Here is a 23802-nt window from a genome sequence, read left to right on the forward strand (position 1 = left end):
ATTAACAAAAAGGAAAGCTAAATGAACGCCATCATTAACACCTAAACAGAAAAAAAAAAAACAGGTTACATTAGACTAAGGAAAGGCCATCGTTGACTGTGGATGGCTGGATGAAAGTCATATTTAGTGATGAATCTTGAATCTGCATTAGGCAAGGTGATGATGCTGGTGCTTTAGTCTGGTGCCGTTCCAATGAGACTTATAAAGATGATTGCCTGAAGAGAGCATGCAAATTTCAGCAGTCATTGATGATATGGGGCTGCATGTCATGTTAAGGCATGGCTGTAAATACAACTTCAATAAATGCACAAGTTAACATGGAGTTTTTGGACAATTTTCTTATTCCATCAATTGAAAGGATGTTTGCGGATGATTAATTTATTTTTCAAGATAATAATGCATCTCGCCATAGAGCAAAAACAGTGAAAACTTTCCTTGAAAAAAAGACACATAAGGTCAATGTCATAGCCTGCAGAGTCAGGATCTTAATCCAATTGAAATTCTTTGGTGGAAGTTGAAGAAAATGGTCCATGACAAGGCTCCAAGCAGCAAAGCTGAACTGGCAACTGCAATCAGAGAAAGTTGGAGCCAGATTGATGGAGAGTAGTGTTTGTCACTCATTAAGTCCATGCCTCAAAGACTGCAAGCTGTTTTAAATATCAGAGGTGGTGCAACAAAATACTAGTACTAGTGTTGGAGCGTTTTGTTTTTTCACGATTCCCTTATTTCTTCCCTCTGCTTGGTCTAAAAAAGTAAAAGTTACTGACTACCAGCTTTTTAAAAAAATTCTTTTGGTGTTTCTTAAAGCCAAGACAATATCCATTTGAAATGACTTTAGTTTTGTGTCATGTCTGTGATCTGCTTTTTTAAACCAAAATTAAACAGCTGAATAAAAATCAGCCGAGGCGGTGATTCCCTAATTTTTACCGGGGGTTGTATTCTTGCTCGATTCAATAGCTGGAAGAGGCAGCTTTGGCACAATACCAGCTGCAAGTCTTCTGGAATGTCTACTAGATTCACAAAACTAGAGCCTGAATAATGGTGCCTATTATTTTTCGGATGGCTCAAACTCACACTGACTAAACTGAACATGTGATTCAGAGCCATCCCATGAATGCTTTTCTCTAAGCCATCCCATGGTAGCTCTGGTTGTGTACTGCTAGAAGGGAAACACTCATGAGTCTCAAGTCTTTACATGCCGTCTATCCAACTTCCAACCATCTCTATCTCTCTTTGCCCTTTGGGAGAAAAATATACCCCAAAGCATACTAACACCCCTTATAACAGATTATTCTGTCTCAACCAGAAAGAGCAATCTTATTTTCTAAATGTAGGATCGTTTTAGAACCTAACGCTTGTTTCATCCTCCTACTTTATCCCAGGTCTGTGTGGTGAGCTCCTTGGTTGTATTGTATCTATACGCGATATATTTCAACTTAAACTAAGTACTGATGAGGTTTAATGGAATGCACTGGACTTTATTTTGTTATATCAGTCTAAAAGAGAATTAATTCAATTTCATACCAAATTTTAAGATATAAAATCTTACCTTATCCTCGTTTCACTTCAAGTGTATCCTTTATTCTATGTTGGTCCCTACCTAAATCTTTTGAAAAATGTACTAAACTATGTGTTTTTATAGGACAAACTGTGAAATAAGGTAAAGGAGTATTTTTTTTACACGCCACTGCAATACTGAAAAAGTGTTGCACTCTTCAGTGACGATCCCCGAGAGGATGTGTTTAGGCTTCTCAGTGTGTGATCGATGAGCAGCTCCATTATAATCATCGTCATTCAAACCCTCATCAAATAATTAAGATGATTTAGTCTCGCTTGAAGACACAGATGAGAAGCAGTACACGGAACAGCATGAATCTGAAACTGTTTAATCTGAGCTTAACATCACGCTGAATGTGCAAGATCAGTGAGATAACACATTGTCTTATCAGTGTGGTTTAGTACGATTGTTATTACATGAAGCAGGAATAAAATAAATAAATACAGTGTCATGTGAATTTATGCACAGTACTTCAAAAAAAGGCTTGTATGTGACTGGGTCCTTGAGTCTGAGTTAACTTGTTTTTCATTCCCACCACGTATCCATCCTCCGTACTCGCACTTTCTGCTTATAGTGGTATTCTTTCAAGTGTTTTTTCAGCGCATTTGGAATGGGGAGCATGTTGATGCCGTCGTATGTTGTGCAGCTGCTTATGACGGCTCGGCAGACGTGCTGCAGGCTGAAGGGGTGTGTGCGGTGTATGGGGTTGGACAGAAGGGGCTCGAAGAACATGCAAGAGTTGGGGTCCTTGTAGTGCTCCAACAGCCCCGTAACTGTGGGAGCGTGAAAGACGCTGGGGTCGTGGACGTCGAAGCTGAAGTTGTGGTTCCACTGTTCAATGCGTGCGTGCAGTGACCGGCCGTAGCGACGGAAGCTGACAGAGAAGAGGTAGTCTTCCTGGGCAGAGTCACGCAGCAAGAAGGTGCCTTCAGGCTTTCCTTCCAGCAGTGTCTCCGCTTCATATCGGTCCATGACCCCCCAGTAACACGGGAGATTAGTAATCTGCAGCAAGTCTGGGACTAAACAGTGAATGTAATCGATCTGAGTGTGAAAATGGTAGCCTTCTTGGGATTTGTGATGCTCTGTGCTTGGAAGTGTGGATCTTAATGTCAAACTGTTTGTTGTCACCTCTGGGTCAACCAGAGGGTCAGAGGACATGTCGGAGGAGTGCAGAGAAGCAGATGCTGAGGCTGCGACCTCATCAAGAGTATCCAGGCAGCTCTGCAGCAAGAGCTGGTGTTGCTGCTGTCTTTGGAGAAGAAGCTGTTGCTGCTGCTGGGCAGAGGCTCTGTCAGCCCCAGATAATTCATTCATGCCATGAGCCAGCTTGGGGCCATGCTTGTACAGTGGGTTAATTTGAGCTGTCACCTCAAATGTGTGGATCTCCGCATTGGGAGGTGGCTCGACTCCTTGCTCAATGCTGATGCGCCTGCGCTCTCGCAGCTTGTCATCCACGTCTTCCACAGCAGCCATTGCTGAAGTTGGGACACTGCACACAACTGAGGGATCTAACAGCGGAGGCTGGGTAATGGGGGCTGTGTGTTGCTTGATGAGATACCATTTCTGAGCCAGCTCTGATCCTACAGGGAATGGGCAGTCGTCCAGCATCAGTTCACTGAGATGGATCTTCCGCCTGGAGGAGGCACAGGCAGCTGATGATAAAAAGGCCTGAGGGGTTGAAGCTGGTGCTGCAGCACTATGCGTCTTTATTGGAAAACACTGTCCCATTGCATCCTGGATTTTTTGCCTGAGAGTGCGACTGCTGCTTGAACCTCGGCCCTCTGCATCACACAGAGCCTGTATTTCTGTGGCAGAGTTAACTGTGCTTTGACCTTGCTTAATTGCAGCACTTTGTCCCAAAAACGATCCAGTGACATCGAAGCTCTGCCATTTCCAGGTGTCCTGAGGGGATGAGGAGGTTTGGCCCTTTGCCTCCAGATCATTTAACAGTTCTCCATACTCAAACCCATCACTGACAGGCCGCTCAGCTACAGCTTCATGCGAGGAGAGGCCTTTTTTCTTCCCCTTTCCGCCTTTCCGACCACCTCCTGAGTCTCTTCTCTCCTCTGACCGGCTCTGCCTGACCTTTGGCCGGGCCCCCCTCTCTCGATCTTTCCCTCTGTTTCCTGACTCGTTTGGTAATGACATCATGGATTATGTGGAGATGCAACTGTACCACTCCAGACAGCCGTCAGTTGATAACTTGGAAGTGCAGATTTCTTTCAGCAATTCTTCCATCCACATCGCTGGCTTTGAATGTTTCTATACATGTCCAAGATTAGTGATCATATAGATGTTAAACAACCTGCAAAAAACAAATAAGAAATCAAATCACTGTTTGCTATCATAAGAAATTATTCTACACAGATACAAAACAATAAGTTACACCAATAGTAGATGTATAGAAAGCTTTAAATTATTGTAGTCTACTGACACACAATTTTTAGAAATGCTTTAAGTTTTAACAGAGAAAACAATCAGAATCTGATTAGTACATAGTGCTTGAACCTCTCTTAAACAACCAATAGTTTTTTGTTGTTTTATTATGATTGAAGAATCTAAATACTTCGAAAAAGTTGAATTTGTATCTGATATATCAGTGTTCATGGTTGATCTTTTGTTTCATGTGCTAAAACATCAAATGATGACCAAATTTTTGGCAGACTACCAATAGCATTAATCTAAAATATCCATATTTTAAACACTGCATAATATTATGCATAGTAACTAGATTCTCACCAACTCTGGGAGAGAACACAAAATTGAAAATCCTCCAGTGGGGTTGTGGTGCTTTTGAACAAAACCCATTACCCAAAGGGAACTCCAGGCAAGAAAATTAGCTGCAACACCAAGAAGATCACAGCAGGTGGTAATATCCAATCCACAGTTAATGCCATATCTATTAGCCTCTCCAAGTAACCCTAGATCCCATTGTAAACCATTTCTTTCAATCAACTACTTTCAGCTCTCTCTCATGAACGTAAAACTTGACAAACACTTGATGAAAACACATACTTCAAACTCTACCACCAAGAATGTCAGACTGAGTAAATCTGATCCTTTATATGATCAGAGACGAGGCGCTGTAGCCCTGTTGCCTTGCAGGAAGAAGTTCTTGGGTTTCATTCCTAGCATATGGCTTTCTGCATGAAGATGGTGAATTCTGCCCCTGCATGCGTTCTCTCCAGGAAATCTGGCTTCCCAACCACAGTCCAAAACACAAGGAGGGATAAAGAGATACCAATGACCCCTCGCAATGCGAAAAAAGAGTGAAACAAATATATATATATATATATATATATATATATATATTAGCAAAGATACTAGGAAGAGAGATGGGTGTAGCAGAGTTTTTTGCAGGATACAGCCAGTGTGCAAAATTAACTTCTATGGAGGTTGCACTGTCATGCAGAAATCATTTGTTGTAATTTATACTCCCCATGGTGAAAGGGTTTAAGTTTTGCATGGGAATGCAGTGGACCAGCATTCAAATCCAATGTAGAAACTTGAGTTTTATATATATTTCTTATTAAATGTCACGTTGTATTCAGTGTATTGATGCCTTTTGATGTGCTTCACCTGTGAGGATTTTTCCATTGCTAGACGCAAACTCCACATTGCTTTCAAAGCAAAAAAGTTCTGTGTGAAATAAGGAGATATGCTGCATGTGAAGCCACCACAGGCTGCAAAGTAAGAGGTACAGGTGATCGGTTTCTTTGATTGGCAGTGTTGGGGTTAGCACATAACAAAAGTAACGCATTACTGTAATATTCAGCAGCAAGAGTAAAATAATGCATGACAAATCAATTTTGGTAATATTATTACAGTTGTTAAGGTGGGTAAAGTGTTATGATCTGAGCTGAACACTCCATGGCAAACCGCTTAAAACAAATTTTTAAAAAAAGTAGACTGCTCTTTAGGGAGTGTCGTTTTATATCAGGAGAAGACAGCTTTAAAACAACAGAAGAAGAAAAGGGTTTTAAAACAGAAGAAGACAGGTTTCAAACAACAGAGGAAGAAGGCAGCAACAACAATATGGCTACAATCGATTCAACATTGCCAGCTGGCTATACTCCAATTATTTTAATTATGTCATAAAAATGGAAAACGAACATCACAATAAGATGTGCTTTGTGTTTTGGCGGGCAGGCAACAGAACTGTCTACAGTTGAAAATGGCACAAGTAACCTCAAGAAACACCTGGAGGAAGTGCACACAACCTTAAGCTAGAGGTTAACGACCTCAGACCAGCCAGAAATCGGAAAAAAGATGGCGTAAGCAGATCTAAACAACTTCTCCATATCACAGGTGAAGATGAGAAGTGGGAACGCTGTGGGCTGAGTATGTCATGGAGGATGCGCTACACCTCTCTACAGCTGAAGCACATGCTTTCAAAATGTCATTAGAAAAAAATTCCCGTGAAGTTCTGTAATGGTATAAACAGGCTTACATAGATACTTCATTTAAACCCTTCATGTCAACATTCACATGCAATTTAAAAAAATGTTTTTTAGCCTTTAAGTAGTTTTCAATCAAGTGTCATGTCGTGTTAAGGTTTTACTTGTGAAATTATTCTGTATAATATTTTAGTGATTCAGTTATTCATGACAAAATATTGCACACCATTTTGTAATGCTGATTGGAAATGTGGGCCGTTCGATTGACCGACTACTCTACGACTCTAAAATGTTTCGATCGAGCTTGTATTTCAGGATATAGTGGTGGTTTCCTTCCTTAATATTAATATAATATTTGGTCTGATTTTTCTAAGATGCTGCTTGGTCAGTAAACTTTCACAAACCAAAAGTAGTTTTTATTTCTATCATTAAAAACATACTTGCATATAGTTTTAACTTTCCAAAACAAGTGTTTTTGTACTGCCAATAAAGCATTGGTTTTATTTTGCATGTTTGATCCGGAAAAAAGACCTTTCCAAATGAAGCTCCCAGTTTGAGCCAGCCCCTGTTGGAAAGCCAAATTTGACAAAAACTGGATGATAAAATGCTGAATTTGAAGAAACAGAACCAAAACAGACACAAATTAAGGAAAGAAATTAACCCATCAAATATGGTACAAAAATTAACACCTTGTTTTTTGTTTCTCTTTAGCCATGTTCTATCATCTTGGAAACTTAAATCCTTAAATACCAACTGAATAATAGATTGTTACAGCCTTTGAGGGCTGGAAAGTGCCACTTAGATTTTTTTTTTTTGTTGCTCTCCTAACCATAATGGTCAAATAAATTGATCTGTGCAGGGTGTTTTCTTTATACTCCAGGACAATGGGACATACCAGGACGTGACAGTTAACAGTTTTAATCACGTGGCCAGAGCAACTATTTTCCTTCCTTATCGCATCCTACTGACAAGCATAAAGATATATCAGAGTGATCTATGATGTAAATTAACGTAAAGTACAAAAGAAAATTTAAACTTCCACCCCAATGCAGATGTTTCGTTCAAACAGTTTGTTTGTTTAATGGCAAACATCTTAATTTTTATCTTATATAAAAACTAAGGTTCTGTCTCCTCAAATCCCATTAAGATATTCTAATTTCTTCGAAGAAAGTGGAATATAACTTCATCTCATTACGTTCATATTTCCGTTATTTATTTATTTTTTTCGTATTTTCAAAAAGTAGCTTCGTCTTCCCGAAAATGAATACGGGTGAAGATATCAATATGTTTTTATGCTACGTTAGCATAGAAGCTACGCCAAGTCAGCTGGTAGGCTCTGTAAAAGAAGAGTTAGCTTAGCAGCTAGTTCTCTGCTAACTTTGCTTCTTTTGAGTCCAGGGATGAAACGACTTGGTTAATAAAGTGAATACGTGTAAACTTTAAATTTAATCGACGCCACACAAAAAAATATACGCACCGTAAGCAGTTGTAATAAAGTTTCCATGTAAAGCTGAATGTCTCTCCCCGTTAAAGGACATAAAAAAAAATGTAGCTGGCCGCTGTTAGCCTGATTAGCATCCGTGGGAGGAGGAAAAACGTTTGACCCGGAAGTGAAAGCTACAAGCGATTGAGACGGATTTCTGAAGTAAAAGCAAACAAGGAAACCATTTTTATGTTCAGTAATAAAATTCATATTTAATGTAAAAAAAAAAAGTAAAAAAAAGTAAATCAGGAAGTGGACAGAAAAATGTTTAGTTGCAAAAGAACTGAACCTCTTTATTTGGACTGTCTTGATCTGACAGATGTTGCACTTCAGACCATTCACACACATGACAGTAAAAAAGTAGAACAAAGCATGTGATGCAAAAAGTTCACAAAACATTAGAAAATGTCTGGGGAAAAGTAATTCATAATTAAATATAAATTGTACAAGACAAATATGCGCAGTTTAACCTACAGCTGGCTGCAGAATTGAACTATTATAAACCCTGGGCAACACTTGGTAGATGTCTCCATATGACACAGGCTCTGTACCTCTTATTTTGAATCCTAACATGTTTATATAAACCAGGCTAAATTCATGAAATGCATTCCCAGCTCATTTCTTGAATCGCTGGAATGTAAACATGAAGTAAACGTTTTCCTTGGCCTGTCGATAGTGTTCCGTTTACTTTCAACATTTGGCTCAGATAAGCATCGTCATCCCCTGCTGCATCAGCATCATTAACACACACTTGCAGAAAACTGAATTGTACCTCTGTGTCCATTAAAAGCAATAAATAGGCTTTAGAAAGCAACAGAGGCTATGAAAAGGATAATCTGAGCCATTTGTAACAACACAGTTAATGAAGACTGTTAAAAACAAGACTGTCTTACAAAGCCTGCATTTTTCACACACTGGAGTTCTTTCTAACAGGGAGTCTAATGATTTTTACTAAGTCAGATCCATCCAAGAGCCTGCTCTGAAGAAATCCATGACTAAAATGCAACCACTTTTAAAATAAATGTTTTCGAGTGCTGCAGTTTTGCACTTTAGGCACCACATGAACAGTTTACCAGGACATGACAGCTAACAGTTTAATCACATGGCCAGAGCAGCTGTTTGTAAAGCATAATCTGGAAAATCTTGAGTGCCATTTTAATTCACAGATCTGCGTGAGAGGATGTTTTTTTTTCTTTTAGACCCACCTATCTCAAAGTACGAGAGGGCTTTAGTTCTTTTATGCATTACGATGCAAGACAATATTTTACTCATGACATCAAATATTATGAATCAGGGATTATCCCAGAAATATGTAAACAGTGACATCTAGGCGATATGAAACATACATTTGTTGCAAGATGACTGGTTTCTAGCTGTTGGTGACACCTGACACCGTAAGCCATCATGTCCTCTATCTACAACAGTGCTGTATTAGTGTGGCAAAACATGCAATTACAGAAAATAAGCATAAGTTATCAATATCAAGGGAGAATAGAAATACAATTGGAAAAGATATCCGTAAATAACCATCTTTACTAGACAGACCTCCTATGGCTCTGCTGAAATAATATATGGTTATCCCTGCTTTATGAAGCAACCAAAAGTGATCCAAAAGACCATAATCACACAGACATGCACCTCTGGCTCTGTCACATTCATAGACAGAGGCTGTTAAAAGACAGTTCATGGTTCAACACTGATACCAGATGATAATGGTGGAGCTCTGAGCTTGAAACACAGACACAAACAGAAAATATGGACATCGTCAAGCACCTTGAATAAGAATGATTCATCAAATCATCACAATGGCCTTTTTTAAGGACAAGGGCGTTGTGAGGTTTAGGTGCCGTGCTCTTTTGCATTTCTGTAAAAGATTAAGCTTGTTTTCATTTTCAAAAGCCAAAGCTAAAGAACCAGAGGGCTGAGACCTTTCTCATTTATCTAGCTCTGGCCAGCATTATGGTGGTTATTTGAAAACAATATGGCCTCAGTGCTTTTATCAATTCAATATCTAATTAGCTCCTGCACAGAACAAACCTCACTAGCTCTTACTAACCCCCCCGCCCCCTAGGGGGAGTCCCTGACCAAAAATGAGATTCATCATCATTTAATAAGGAGGACATTAAAATAAGAGACAAATTTGCGCTGGCAATAATGTTTCGCACTGCATTTTTTTGTTTTTTTTTTATTCTGCTCCAACTCACTACAAATATCTTTCTCGAAGCAACAAACAAACAACCCTTGTCTTTGGTTTTGTAGATGCTTAGAGGACAATCACTTTAACTTTAAATGTCAAAGTAAAACAACAAAGGGAAAAAAAGGGTATGTCCAAAAGTTTAAATACAAACTATTTCTGATTTCTTTTGGTCCTCTCTTTTCTTTTTTCAAAAAAGAAAAACATTAGAGTGAACTAAAGTAAACATCTGCCTTAATTCAAAGCCCTGACTAGAGCATCCTATGGAATCAGGTTATTACCGATGTCCAGGGAAAACCTCAGAGTTTTTACCACCAGGGCCAGTTACATTTAGTGCCTAATATCAAAGTCAATAAAAGTGCCTTACTTGTGGCTGGACATTTTCAGAACCTAGAGTGTGTGGTGAAGGGGTTGTCAGTGTGTTGTAGATAGAAAACCTTGATCAAAGGTAGCAAGAGAAGAAGAGCAAATTCAGGGCAGAACCCTTTATGACAGCACCAATCCACTTCTTTTTTTTATATCATGGTAAACTGAACCGCTGCACACCATGCCACAGTCCTGCTGCAGGTGGCATGGCACAGCTGACACAGTTAACCTCTGTTCTACAATATAATAGTCATCTGTACTCCATTTTAATAAACTTAGTTGTATATAATAAAGTACAAAAATATTAGAGAACATATACACAGTTTTTTGTCATATTGTAGTGACTGCGTTGCCTGGGCTTTTGGAGCATACATCTATCTTTGTGCTGAACTGAGCAGGCCTCAAATGAAGAGTCTATTTCCTTTTTTTCATATTGTTGATGTCCGGTCAGTTCCATCTGTGAAGAAAACAAGAGAACATTGAAAAAAATACAAATAAAAATAATTAAAAAAAAGCCCACATGATGCATAAAGGGATTTGCTTATGTGTGCTTTAATAAAAGCAATACATCTAGACAGTCTGGGAGTGAGAACTTTTTATTTCCTCTATGCATTTAGTCTCTAAAGTCAACATTAAAATAATGTTTTTGTAAAACAGAATCAGGTGATTGATGACAATGATTATTTTATGGACATAAAAAAATCAACACAATGCAGTGCCCAGATCTGAGCTGCCTTCTACTAAAGCTCTGCTTAAGTTCCAGAATCAACAGATCTCCTACTGTTTTGGCCAAATTTTTTAAATGTGTGACCAAATTCTATTAGCATAGTTTGGCAGGAGGCATTACCAATGTAAACATTACAAATTGGTCAAATTCAGAAAAGACAACATTCATTATGGCTTTCTGAATGTGGCAAAAAAGAAGGTAATGACTGGTTACTAAATATAGCAATTAGGAGAAGGGTAGATGTTGTCCTAAAAACCAGGTAAAAGTGACATGTAGATGTTTCCTTTATGTGGATAATAAAAAACAAGCCTCTGTTGATGGTAAAAAAAAAAAAAATAATGTTTTAATGTAAAATTTTATAAACAATTAATTAGAGCTGATTTGAAAAAAAAAAAAAAAAACATGAAAACTTTACACTGGCTGATTCCCATTTTACAACCATTCAAAAAGATGAAATATAAAATGCCTATTTGAACAGAGGAAACTCATGTTCTCACCAGAGACAAGCTGGTATTCTTTAGGTAGAAGAATGTGTGTGGTTTCCCAACAAGTGGGACTGGTAGCTAGATGCCAGTGAGGCACTTACCCCCTAAGGCATGCTCCGTCATACTGAGGCACAGTGACTCCAGCGTGGGGTTGATCTCCAGGTCAGAACCTGGAACTTGGCATTCTAAAGAAAACACAAATTTATTTTAGATTTTATAAATATTTACGATCCCCATTTATGTTTTGTCTCTTTTTTATGCATGCTTTGAAGCACACTAAATGCAACAAACAGCTGTGTTTATTAACAAATATGAAATAGTTATACTGAGTCACACAAAGTTACCACAACTCCACCTATATAAAAATAAGTTGTTTGTACAATCACCTGCAAATATCCCATTATGTTAGATAAGGTGAGATGCAGTTTTTTTTTTTTTGTATTTTTTATTTAATACAAATTACATTAATCCATATATTTTTACACTCTTGATATGATTCCTGCTCTAAGTGGGTCGCCCTGTCAGCTAAAGGCGTGTTTCACAGTCTATACTCCATTCAACGATAAACTGATAACTAAATTAGTTGACAATTATTTCAATAATCAATTAATCACAATTAATCCGATTAATTGTTTCAGCCCTAAACCAAATATGAACTTTTATAAGTTACAGCTTGAAAAAATATTTACCTGAAACAATGCGTAATGTTAAATACTATCTAAGGTCCACATTGATCAAAAGTGTACAGTTTATTAGCATTTAAATAAGAACCATAGCTTGAAGGTGCAACAACATGAGCATAAAAATAAACCAATAGAAACACACTAGACCTTGTACTATACCTTGCTGCTGGAACATCAGCATGGTTTGTGGAGAAGTGTGAACAGGCAGCGAATGGGTCCGCTGCACAGAGCTGCGACTCTGACTTGGCATACTGTTACTGCCCCCAGGGTTGGCAAACCACAGGCTCTGTGGAGAAAAGGACACAATGAGAAATCAATCTTATTTATACTAGTGGACATGCTCTTCCAAACTTTGCAGCTGTAAAAAAAAAGAAAATGATATACGCTTATGTTTCTTAAAATATACGTTTAGTTCTAAGGCAAGTGTTTCATCCACTGGGGACGCTATACCTGTATAGGTAAAGTGTCCCTAGTGGATGCTAAGCTTGGAGGTTACAGGTCCTACAACCTCCAAATTAAGCACAGCGCAAGGCCACTTGTAGCACTGCACTGTTGCATGCTAAACATTTTCCCTTTTCGTTTAGGATTCTAACAGCAGACCCATTGGATCAGCACATGATGAACTCACTTGTAAAGACATCCCCCTCAATTAAATCCTACATCAGAGAACCAAAGATATATCTGATCAGGTAAGTGTCATATCTGTTTTGTTACTAAACAAACTTTCAGGGGAGCTCATGCTGCTATCAAGCAACACTTTAGGTCACATGACCCATTTAGCAACAGACCCATCCGTCTTAAGTTAAACAGACATGTTTATGAGAAGGGCGGCCCATCTGGAACACTGAGATGCACTGGCGGGAGCAGATTGATCAGAAAAGTCCTTTAATATTCCTCAAACTAAGCTAATACTTGGTTCAAATCCGATGCCGTGTACACAGTTCATTTTCTTTAACACTATTTATTAATGATTTTTTTTTTACAACAGGTGTTATGTCTTTTTACACATAAGCAATGAACTTTCCAAAATTATTTCACAATAATGAATAATACTCAACTAATACCTATGCCTAATTGTTGCTTGGAACATGTTTTAAAATAAGAATATAAAACCTCTTATCCAGCATCCTCTATCCAGATATAACAAACTATTCCAGTGCATCTGCCAACCTTCTGAAGTTAATTAACAGAGTACAGGTCGTAAAGGATATTAGAGGTTCCCGGTGCTCCAGCAGCATTAAGAGGTCCATACCAATCTGGTGAGTGATTAGGATTCAGTGAATTTAAAACTAGATTGGGTTAGGGGTGAAAGTCGTCGGATGTAGGAATATGCAATCGAAGGGTTCAGGGTTCAATCCCAGGCTCTGGCTTTCAATGTCGTGTCCTACTCATCTGTATTGCCTAACGATGGTGGTCAGAGGGCCTTGCTGCGCCAGTGTAATGCAGCCTCACTTCTGTCAGTGAGCAACAGGGCAGCTGTGGCTACAATGTAGCTTGCCACCATCAGTATGCATATGAATGGGTGAGTACAGGCCATTTACAATTTAAAACAATTTCATCTGAGGAAAATATTACTTATGGTATAGAAAGTGTCTTCCAATTACACACATAAGATACCAAGCAGTGATATCGTATGTGCTGTTACCCCAGCTGGCCGGTATCTTTTATCCTTTGGCCTTGGCTGACATGTGCTTGCCTTGCTAATTTATTAGTCCATCCAGTACATGCATTGCTGCTCCCTCCGTTTGCTACCCACTAATGTTTTCTTTGATTTGTAAATAAATATTTCTTTTGTGTTTAAATTGAGACAGGTATAATACTTGTAACACTGTCATTTTTAACATTAAATAAAGAAAAATTATAACGGCTTCAAGAATCTGCTCCAAAAATACCTTAATGTAAAAAAATAACCAGCTACACATATCGGCGAAAAAAAAAAAAAATCGATATGGACAATAGACTTAAAAAAACACTATCCCTAATACCAAGAATACCAAGTTTATGACTTTCACTTGACAAAACAGATTAATTTTAAGAGGGTTATATCGTTCTGCAAAGCATTTTCATATCACTATCAACAACAACAGACCTGGTTTTATTAAGCGGTAGCAATATAGCAATACTGACTTGTCTACCCTGTCCTGCTAATGCAGGATTAGTGAGCGTGTGGCGTGGAGATGCTCCACCGATCCCACCAGGAAGACACATGCGCCCAGCTGGGAGTCCTCGAGGGGTCATCTGGAACTGCCTCTGGCCCCTTCGGCTTACACCTCCACTCACAGAGCCTGCTGTGGGGAGGGAGTTTGACCCATAGTTCCAGCTGAAACCACATAACCATAAATGAGAACAGATTAGAATTGAAAAGATCTGTCTGTCTACAGCTAGCTCTAATGAAATGAAAGCGAAGTAAAAGAGATAACCAATAGGAAAGACGAATCAAGCGAAAAGGTTATATTAAGACAATGTGACATATTTTGCTGTTTAACAGAAGTTCGAAGGTAAATGGCCCGAAGTCTCACCCTTTCTGTCGGTAAGCCGACATGTCAGGCATAGTTTTCCGAGGGAAGAGGCGCAGCAGCTTAAGAACCTGTTGCTTCCAGGTGACCAGCCTTTTCTTGTGAGTTTCTGTGAATGCCTGATGACAAAACAAAACTGAACTGAGACAACGTGCATAAATTCAAAAGTTTGAGAAAAAAAAAAAAGGTAGAAAACTTCTCACCTCGTGTGCGAGACATTTTTCAATAAGTTGAAGGTAACAACTAATGTTTTCCTCATCTGGCCTTGAAACCAGCAGCTGGGTGCATACTGAAATATCAAAACAACAATTTATATGACCAATGGTAAATACACAAAGATATACGAGGCCAATGCAGTATTGAAAGTTTCTAACTTGGGATTTATAACTTTAAATCAAAAAAGGTAATAGTAACTAAGAAAAATGCACATGAAAAGCAGCAGATAATTGTTCAGAGGGGGATGGGTGGATGTGGCAGTGTGGCATAACTTTGTATTTGGCCCTGCATTACTCTGCTACTCTGTATATAAAGAATTTCAGTAGAACCACCTGCCTTAAGAAGTTACCATCTGAGATTTCATGTCAGTACCAAAACCTCTAGCAATTTTTCCCCCAAAAAAACAATTACAGACCAAGTAGCGACCCCTGTCAGTGTTTTAAGTTTAGTGACTTTATGTGAAAACAATTGTTGTAATTGTCTGTTACTGTCATTAGTCTCCTCCTGGTTCCCTGTCTTACAGAAAGCTGCCTCATCCTCAAAGCTAATGTATGCCAAGCTGCCGAAGGTTCTGTCCTGGATAACAAAGCTGGACATAAATATAATTCAAAATATCATTTTTAATATAGTCTCTTTTTTTCCTTTGAAACTGTTTCTGCTAAAATATTAACCTGATTCCTTATTTACTCATTCTCATTATGTGGGTATCTCTGATTTGATGTATGCAGTGTTGATTCAGGTACTGTATAAATATGGATACCTTTTTTCATAAAATGCAGTTAACATTTGTTGCATATTAACCACAGTGATATAGGTAATTTTATAGTTTTGACACAGTTGTGCATGACCCCTTATATCCCCCACCATTAACTCATCAGCAACAAATTCATTGAGAAAACACTGAATCCACTGTGAAAAACCACAGACTAAAAAACATCTTCAAGGAGGTAAATGATCATAAATATGTTTGAGTAAATGCAATATGAGTTAGAATAACCCAGTCAAGGTACAGAACTAAATCCAATTAAAAGAAATTTGGTTGTTTGAACCTAAAAGAATGCAGTTCATCAGATGAACTAATTCCAATCTGTCTGTGCTTGACCTGTCTGAAGAAAAAAAGGGCTAAATATGTCTTTATTGTTTTAATCTGGTTTTGTAGAGACAAACCCACAAGATTTGCAGCTGATTTTAGACTGAAATGTGGTTTTAGAAACCACTGGCAAATTATTAAGCATTACAAACTATTGACAGTTTGTTTTTTATAAAATAATGAAAAGCTGTTTAATTTTGCTTCCATTTCAGAGTTATTCAAAGCTTATCTTTCTCCATCATATAAAATCTCAATGAAATATATTCAGGGGACATGACAAAATGTTGAACGGTTTTAAGGGAAATAAATCTTTTTACAAAACATGAATAGGTATGAGCAGGTATAATGAGACTGATGACAAAACATAAAAAAAAAGATAAGCTAGCTGGATTTTTTTTTCTTCTATTTTTAACTGTGCTTACAGCCTTCAGGGTTTGGGATTGTATTAAAGTTGCAAAAATGTATCTTACAAAGAGGAGTTTAACAGATTTCTGTTTTCGTTTAGAAACAGTTTTAGTTTAAATTAGCTACATGCTAAAATTGAAATGCTTATAAATGTACCTTTTCCCATGACGCGTGTAAACTGTCCTGCAATGTCCCCATCTGAAACAGGTGTGACTGCAGAGTCTCCGTCACAGGGGGGTTGGTTGTGGGACTGAAAATCCTCCGATGTTGGCTCTTTATCTGCTTCTGTTTTTGTGCCTTCTGTGGAGGAATTGGAGGCATCTGAGACAGCTTGTGCAGCGCTGGGTGGACTGTAGGCCTTGATGGGTGTAATGATGATCTGCTGAAGCTCCTGGAGGGCATTTCGCAGGTTCCCCCCCTCCAAAATATCCTGCCGGGAGATGTGAGCACCAGTATCACACAATGCAGAGATAACTCATTCAGAATAATGCACATGTTGGCCTAAAGGTTTAACTTTTCTGTAAAATGAAAGTGGTTTAATATGAAACCTTGTAGAAAAACTTAACTGTTACAACAATGTGCTTCAATAATTTCCTATAGTTGTGAGATACAACAGAGCTAAACAAACTTTCATGATATAATCCCAAAAGGGAATGTTTATTGCCTTTTTCAGCTACAGAGAAACCTTAATCACCTTTTCTAAAGACTTGAGAACACCTTGTCTCTCTCGCAGCTTTTGGATACTCAACGCAATCTTGTGTCGGGCTCCTTTAGTGACATTCTGAAAAAGCCAGATGAAAAATGACAAAATGGTGTGAGAAGCCATGTCTTGAGGGTACAGTGAGCAATTTTTACAGGCACTAAATAAACCTAATCACCATCTGTTTCAATACAGGCAAGCAGGAAGGGGAAAAACATCCTACCAATTGTATAATGCGTGAGTGGCTCAATATAACCATAGGGTGGATTGTTTAATTTCATGCCTCATTGAGAGCTGATGTATCATCAAGTTTGAAGGCTACAGAAATCACACTTTGAAAGCAGGGAAGGTAACCAAACAAATGGAAACACCTGAGATTCTAGATGTTGCTCCGTGAGTATCATCATCTCCTCATAGGTCATCTGAGAGAATAGGGATGCATATTTATGAAGACGGAGGCTCTTTAACCACGCAGGAACATCTACAACACAAGGGACAGATCTCATAAACAAGGAATGTGAGGTGATTAAAAAACATTAACCTTATAATTCTGAGTTTAATAAGACCCAAGCTAAGCCAAGCCAAACTTTTCACTTTGTGGAATGTATCACAGACGCTAAAATAACACCAAGTCATTCTAAGAATGAGACACAGTGGCTTTACAGAGGCAGTTCAATTAATTAGAGCTTGAGCTGGTATTAAAAAGTTATCATCTAAAAAGGTGCTAAATAAAACAGTGTATTCCACACAAATTCTAAAACTTTTCATTTTTCAAAATCAAGGTGCTGCTTATTTGAAAACAGGGCTGGAAATCGCAATCCTGAATCAGTAGATATGAAAGGGTTCAGAGTAAGGCTGAAACAATTAATCGATTATTGAAATAATCCTCAACTAATTTAGTAATCGATTAATCATTAACTGGAGTAAAGAGACTCTAAAACTGTTGTTATAGAACTTGGATTCTTTCTGTATATATTATAAGACTTAGTGGTAACATTTATTAATCGATAACAAAGTAAAGTTGCTTAATTTTATTGATCGACTATTGATCAATTGATAAGCTGCCATATTCTTAAAATCTGGATTTTTTTTTTCTTTGTATCAAGATAACATAAAAGACTAATGTTTTAGAATATTCTGAATCTTTTAAAAAAGCTGCACAAAACTATATTTTAACTATTCAACTGTAAAAAAAAAAGTATCAAACACTCACTCATAGAAAAAAAAAGTGTGTGTTCTTACACAATATAGAACTCAGATATATATACACTATTTTTAAAACATAAGAAAATTTTACATTTCTGAGTGATAATCGTTTAAATCGTTCTCTATAACCTTATGAAAACCCAATCTTAATGAAAATCTAATGGTTTTAAGCAAAGCACGGAATGCATTTACATATCTGCTGATTTCTTTTGTAAATTATTATGCATAGATAAACACACACAGGATGTTTTAAATTATTGGTACAAATACCAAAGAGAAAAACGTACGACAACGACTCATCAGTTATACAGTCAAACGCGCTACAACATCATTTTTGTAACAGATCTAATTTTAGAATTTACAATTTCTAAATGCAGATAAGGGGAAATTGATACGGCATAACAAAGTACACCACATTTTATAGCACCAGTAAAGTAAGGCTGTATTATAGTGAACCAACAGCAGATTAATTTTACCAGAGCCACCTGAGGGCTTTGTTATTTAATTAACTCTGACCTTTCATGCCGCTGCCATCCTCCAGGAAAGTGTTGCGAGCGGAGCCCTGCTCTTCTGTCTGCTCACTGCCTGAAGATGCTATGCTGCTCTGAGGTGAAAGGGGTGCATGATCTGTGGAGATGAAGTTCTGCCGCCCCCCTGTGTCATCCTGGCTGCCCCACTCTGAACCACAAGCCTGGGAGTTAGAGGGAATCCCCTGCATGGGCTTCTTCAGAGGGCTTGGCTGGATTTGCCCAACCATACCTGCCAAGGGAGCAATCCATGTATGACCAAAATATCTTTAATAAAAGAGCTGGTGGCTAAGAAGCTCCCAAATTGAGAAGTAAAAATGTACCATTACCTGTGTTATTGCTGTTAACTGGAGAGGACATCCCGCCTGGAAAAGGCATGTGTCCATTCTGGCCGGCAGGAGATGTGCTAGATGAAGGGGACTTGTCTGACCATGCATTGCCTGGGTCAAGAACCTCAGCAGAGCTGGGCCATTCATCTGAGCCCTGGCGTGGGTGGTAAGGGCTCGGAGGTGCCCGAGATGCATAACCGCTAGAGAGGTGTTCCTCCAGGTGATTTAGCCAGGAGGCAAGTGAGGTGCGATCATCCAGGGTGGTGGCAGGGTGGATGAGTGCATAGGAGAGCAGTTGCCTGCTTTCTTCCACAAAAAGGCTACTCTCAATCGTGTGGGTTAACACCTTCTGCAGCAGCTTCATGTACTCACATTTGGCCTCACAGTTACGTGGCTGCAGCAGGGGCAAGTGGGACAACAGCAAGGAAACCACCTTTTCCTTTGGCTCCTGATGCCACTGGCTGACAGTTGCTAATAAAATTCAAAACAAATCAGTGGTTCTTTAGTTAAAATAATGTGTCTTATTGCCTACTTTTAAATAATAAACAGCAAGCTTTACTTACCTGCATTGTTGGCCTCAGCTTCAAGGATGTGGATCTCAGTGCAGTCTGCCAGCCAATGTTCAAGGCAGATGTGGAGAAAACGAGCCTGGGTGCGGGACACCCTCTTCAGAAGTGACAAGAGTGCCACCGTCTGTTCACACTCATTCCAGCCTTTGAACCAATCTGTGAGGATACCCACCTGATCTCGGAACATCATGGCGTGTCCCCTTGGTAGGGAAAATGGGAATGTTTAGATGGGGAGTTGGTAGTTTTGCTGCTCTGTCACACAGAGACAGGATGAGTCCTTCCCCGCACAGCGGGGTCCTTGTTTCAACAGTCCAGGGATCCCCTCAGATCAGACCGAGGGGTCCTCACATGGTTCAGGTGCTGGATGAGCAACAGACAGGAATGCTGTCTGGATCTGTAGGAAGATGTCTTATGTTCACTGGGTGTCAGCCAGAATCGGTAATGGCTCCCAACGGCGCTCTTTTATTTCACATCATCTGTTCCCTGTTGAAGCAGCAAACAAAAATTAAAAACATTTCTCCAAATGCTGCGTATTCATGTTAACCCACTGCCATTGTTATTAACATACAGCGCTTTACTTAAGTACTCCTAAACAATCCGTCGCATTAGATCCAACAACTTCAATGTATCTAACTGGGATTCAACACATAAATGTGAATATGGACAGGGTTTATTTCTATTCAGCCCAAATACCACATAGGACAAGATAGCCTCCTGGAACAAGTTTAACATTATTGGGATATTATTTAATAGATATTGAAATATCACTTGAGGTTTTGTTCGATCTATTGCACTATGTGGCAGTTTATAATTTCTCATCATGCAAGGATGATGCTAGCAGTGTCATATTAAAGGTATGCTTAACTGTAGTAAGAATAGGAAAGCTTGTAAAGATAAAAGGGAGGATAGATGAAGTTATATAATCCAGGAGGAAAAGTCAAAGACCTAAATGCTGTAAAAGACATCATCAACCATAGTTTAGATAGGGGTGCATGCAAAGCATTTGGCCAATCTGTCTTTTTTCGATGAGTAGAAGGAACACACCTTCCACAGATGGAAAACGTGGTGGAAGCATTATACTCTGAAGACATTTGTGTCTGACGGGGAAGCTTTTCTAAGTTAATTGCAGAATGGATGAAGTCAGACACAGGACAGGGAAGTGGGGATATACCTACTAACAGAACAGCAACCCAAAACAAACTACTAAGGCTGTGATAGAATTGGTTCAGATAAAAGCATATGTGTGCTTTAGAACAGCCCAGTCATAAGTACACCCACTTAGAAAGACTGATATCCAATTTTTTAAAAATCCAATGCAGAGCCTAAAAGCTGCGAAGAACAATTTTTCATCTTTGCATAAAAGAGAAGCAAAACAATGAAAACTGATAAAAGCATTTACAGCAATGCTAAAGAAGGTTGCAACTGTAACTACTTCCACAAGGGACTTATCAACTTACTGATACTGTAAAACTCAATTCAGACACACACACACACACTTAACAAATTCTCATTTGTAGAAATGTCTGAAAAGTTGAAAATCCGTTCCCCTCTACTTCCGAGTTATTCTGTGTTGCCTCTTCACAACAAATACATTTAAGTTTGTTGTTTGTGGCATAACAGAATCTTGAAAAATACATGGGACATAAAATGCTAGCCACTGAGGTTTATTCCCTATAAAATCAAATAAAAAAAAACAATAAAAAAACAATGATAAAATAGTTTTTAAAAAATTAAGTGAAAGAGAATTTTAAAATAATATGCAAATCAAACAAGGGTAGCGACAAAGAAAGCAACATTAGTAGAAGCGTTCAAGACAAGAGATACTTTATCAAAAGCAGTTTCCTAACTATGTGCAAATAAACCTTCATGTTCTGACCATGCTTAGTGTGAGGGATTGCCTCAGAGTCAATGACTCAAAGCAATCAACTGGTTTTCCTTAGAAAACTTTCAATTTGACTGTATGATCTTGTGATCTGTAAAGTGCCTTGAGATGACATGTGTTGTGAATTGGAGCTATATGAATAAACTGAATTGAATTGAAAACAAATGTAGGGAATAGAGAAACAAGAGAAACCGATGCTGCTGGGCAACATATTATGAATATATTAACAGAAAAACACAAACTAAGCATCAATTTAAAACATTCAGTCAAACAACTAATTAGGCTTATTATAGTTTCCCTAAAGTCGAAAAGAAAATCAATCCTCCACAGCAAAGGGAATGAGAGATTTAAGTAAATGTCAAACGAGCTAACTCTCATCACGGCAAATGGCTTCTCTTAGCATTATACCAGGCTGTGAAAAACTAAGCGTTGTATCCTATACTGAATATAACTTACCAACAGTGTGTGTTTGATTAGTGATTTTAAAAGTGACATACATTGAAAATCATAACCCTGTGCAGCTGAACATTCATAAATAGCGGTAAACTGCAGTTAGCCTGGTCGGCCGAGTCTCTGGTGAGGGATTCGGGATGTGTATTGTTTTGCGTTGACGCTGCTCCTAAACATTTTCTCCGTTTGTACTTAAAGAGTTTGCCACGAAAACCGTCTGATGAAACGCAATTTCTCTCTAAGAGAAGGCAAAGGTCTAATAACATTACAAATATACACGAACTGTTAATTATACCTTATGGGATTTAAAAAAAATGTTTACCTTTCTCAGATGTGCTTGGTTAGCAAGCTAGGCTAAAGTGCTAATCCACAGCTAGCTCGACAGAGGAGTAGGAATAGTTCTGCTAACGGTTGCAGTTACGTTAGCTTAGCTGGCAGAAACGCTGGTTTTCAGTTCCCCCGCGTTGTAAAACGCTAAGAGCCGTCATTGACAGCTACGAGCGATGGTTGTTTTAACCGTAACATTTCTGAACAGGCGTATGAACAGAAATGCTAGTTGGGATACAGAAAACAAGGAGTGTACGCCTGGAGAAATCCACTTCGATTTTTGAGTTGACGTAAGACGTAAGCAAATCGTCACACGTTTTCACGTACGTAAGCTAGTTTTCCACCCAACTGTTCCAGACATTTCAAAGCTTCCTTGACGGTTGTCTCGTTTGTAGGTTGTCAAAAATACCCCCACAGAAATCAGATAACCTTCAAAGGCTTATGTTGGTGACAGTCGTTCACCTAACTAAACCTTGGAGGAATTTAATCGTCACTGATACCAAGTTTTTGGTCTGGCCTGCTGCCCTCTGAACTCCTACTAAAACATTCTTTTGTATTTAGTCATTCTTCTTGCTTGTGTATTATAGATACTGTATATACAGATAAAACAGGTTAATGTTGATTGACATATTTATAAGTAAATCAGTTAAAAATAGCCAAATGCACCACAATAGAGTTCACAAAACAGGTTTGTAAGACATGACAAAAAGGTTCTAAAGACACTAGGGTCTCAGCTGATTTTAAATTAACCCGGATCTTGTGACCATCTCCCAAGGCTCACTGATGGAGCATATGGCAATGGTGGATGGCCAACTGCAATGGCGTAACAAAACAACAATAAGCCCCTAAACAATATTATCTGGTTGGGCCCCATATGAAGTTCAACACCCAGACCCTTACCCGTCCCCCATTTTGGGAAGTTTTTTTCCATTCTTCCAGCAGGTCTTTGCTTTTTCTTTTCTGGAATCCGCTTAAGTACCACTTTTGGGTATCCGTTGTCGCTAACACATTGTACGTAACGGTTATGGTTTTAATCTACGCTCTCGATTACCCATAATTCCAAGTCGTAGAGTAAAAAAATAAAATTCTCAAATACATTGTTCTTTTAAGATCTTTGTTGCAGTTTTAAAAAATCGTCAAATGAATTATACACAGTTATTAACATAGTAATTAAAAGTACCACTGTCTGCTTTGCTATTGGTGTCATGTTTAAACAGCTCACCATCATGTTGAAATCTGGCATGTCTTGGTTTATAAATCAGGTCTGGTCAATCACCCTAATATCGGGTGGATTTTAAGATGAAATTTTTACACCATTACGTCCTAGTCCATAATTGCGAAGGGGGCCCACCAGGTGTCAGTGACAGGGCCCCTAAGAGGTTTGGGGCCCCCAAGCAACTGCAGTCTCTGCTTTCCAATATTTACGCCATTGGATGGAGCATATGGCAATGGTGGATGGCCAACTGCAATGGCGTAATGACACAACAATAGGCCCGTAAGCAACATTATCTGGGTGGGACCCATATGAAGTACAACACCCAATCAGCAGCTCTTTGCTTTTTCTTTTCTGGAATCAGCTTAAGTACCTCTTTTTGGTATCCATCGTTACAAACACATTGTACATAACGGTTATGGTTTTAATCTACGCTCTTGATTACCCATAATTCCAAGTCGTAGTGTAAAAAATAAAAT

The 23802-nt window shown here is 38.6% G+C and overlaps 2 protein-coding genes across 3 annotated transcripts; both read right to left on the reverse strand.

The window, feature by feature from the left end:
• Window positions 1-790: 790 nt before the first annotated feature.
• On the reverse strand, window positions 791-7558 carry LOC107090447 (suppressor of cytokine signaling 4-like). Of its 2 annotated transcripts, none has more exons than XM_015383840.1 (2): window positions 4574-4800; window positions 791-3863 (listed from the first exon to the last, which is right to left on the reverse strand). In XM_015383840.1, exon 2 carries the CDS (start codon window positions 3707-3709, stop codon window positions 2084-2086), a length of 1626 nt encoding a protein of 541 aa, XP_015239326.1. In that variant the 5' UTR covers window positions 3710-3863; window positions 4574-4800; the 3' UTR covers window positions 791-2083. The 2 variants fall into 2 exon arrangements, with proteins under 2 accessions (XP_015239326.1, XP_015239318.1); XM_015383832.1 differs by lacking the exon at window positions 4574-4800 and adding an exon at window positions 7433-7558 and having other exon boundaries at window positions 792-3863.
• Window positions 7559-9333: 1775 nt separating this feature from the next.
• Window positions 9334-22387, reverse strand: samd4b (sterile alpha motif domain containing 4B). The gene is made up of 13 exons (XM_015383510.1): window positions 22106-22387; window positions 19446-19934; window positions 18883-19353; window positions 18543-18785; window positions 17192-17301; window positions 16815-16901; window positions 16277-16550; window positions 14613-14698; window positions 14413-14528; window positions 14021-14213; window positions 12053-12179; window positions 11312-11395; window positions 9334-10455 (listed from the first exon to the last, which is right to left on the reverse strand). The coding sequence occupies exons 2-13, from the start codon at window positions 19639-19641 to the stop codon at window positions 10427-10429; spliced, it is 2016 nt and encodes a 671-aa protein (XP_015238996.1). The 5' UTR covers window positions 19642-19934; window positions 22106-22387; the 3' UTR covers window positions 9334-10426.
• Window positions 22388-23802: the final 1415 nt, after the last annotated feature.

This window comes from Cyprinodon variegatus, unplaced genomic scaffold (assembly GCF_000732505.1).
Source record: "Cyprinodon variegatus isolate N-32 unplaced genomic scaffold, C_variegatus-1.0 Scaffold14, whole genome shotgun sequence".
NCBI classification, from domain to species: Eukaryota; Metazoa; Chordata; class Actinopteri; order Cyprinodontiformes; family Cyprinodontidae; genus Cyprinodon; species Cyprinodon variegatus.

What these genes read in the sequence shown, in the direction of transcription:
- LOC107090447 (XM_015383840.1), bottom strand. Translation starts at nt 3,709, where the DNA reads ATGATGTCATTACCAAACGAGTCAGGAAACAGAGGGAAAGATCGAGAG.
- samd4b (XM_015383510.1), bottom strand. Translation starts at nt 19,641, where the DNA reads ATGATGTTCCGAGATCAGGTGGGTATCCTCACAGATTGGTTCAAAGGC. An exon ending in TCGGCTTACCGACAGAAAGG is followed by an intron (nt 14,214 to 14,412) that starts GTGAGACTTCGG and finishes ATGTGGTTTCAG; the next exon opens with CTGGAACTATGGGTCAAACT. An exon ending in GCTGATGTTCCAGCAGCAAG is followed by an intron (nt 11,396 to 12,052) that starts GTATAGTACAAG and finishes TGTTTTCTTTAG; the next exon opens with AATGCCAAGTTCCAGGTTCT.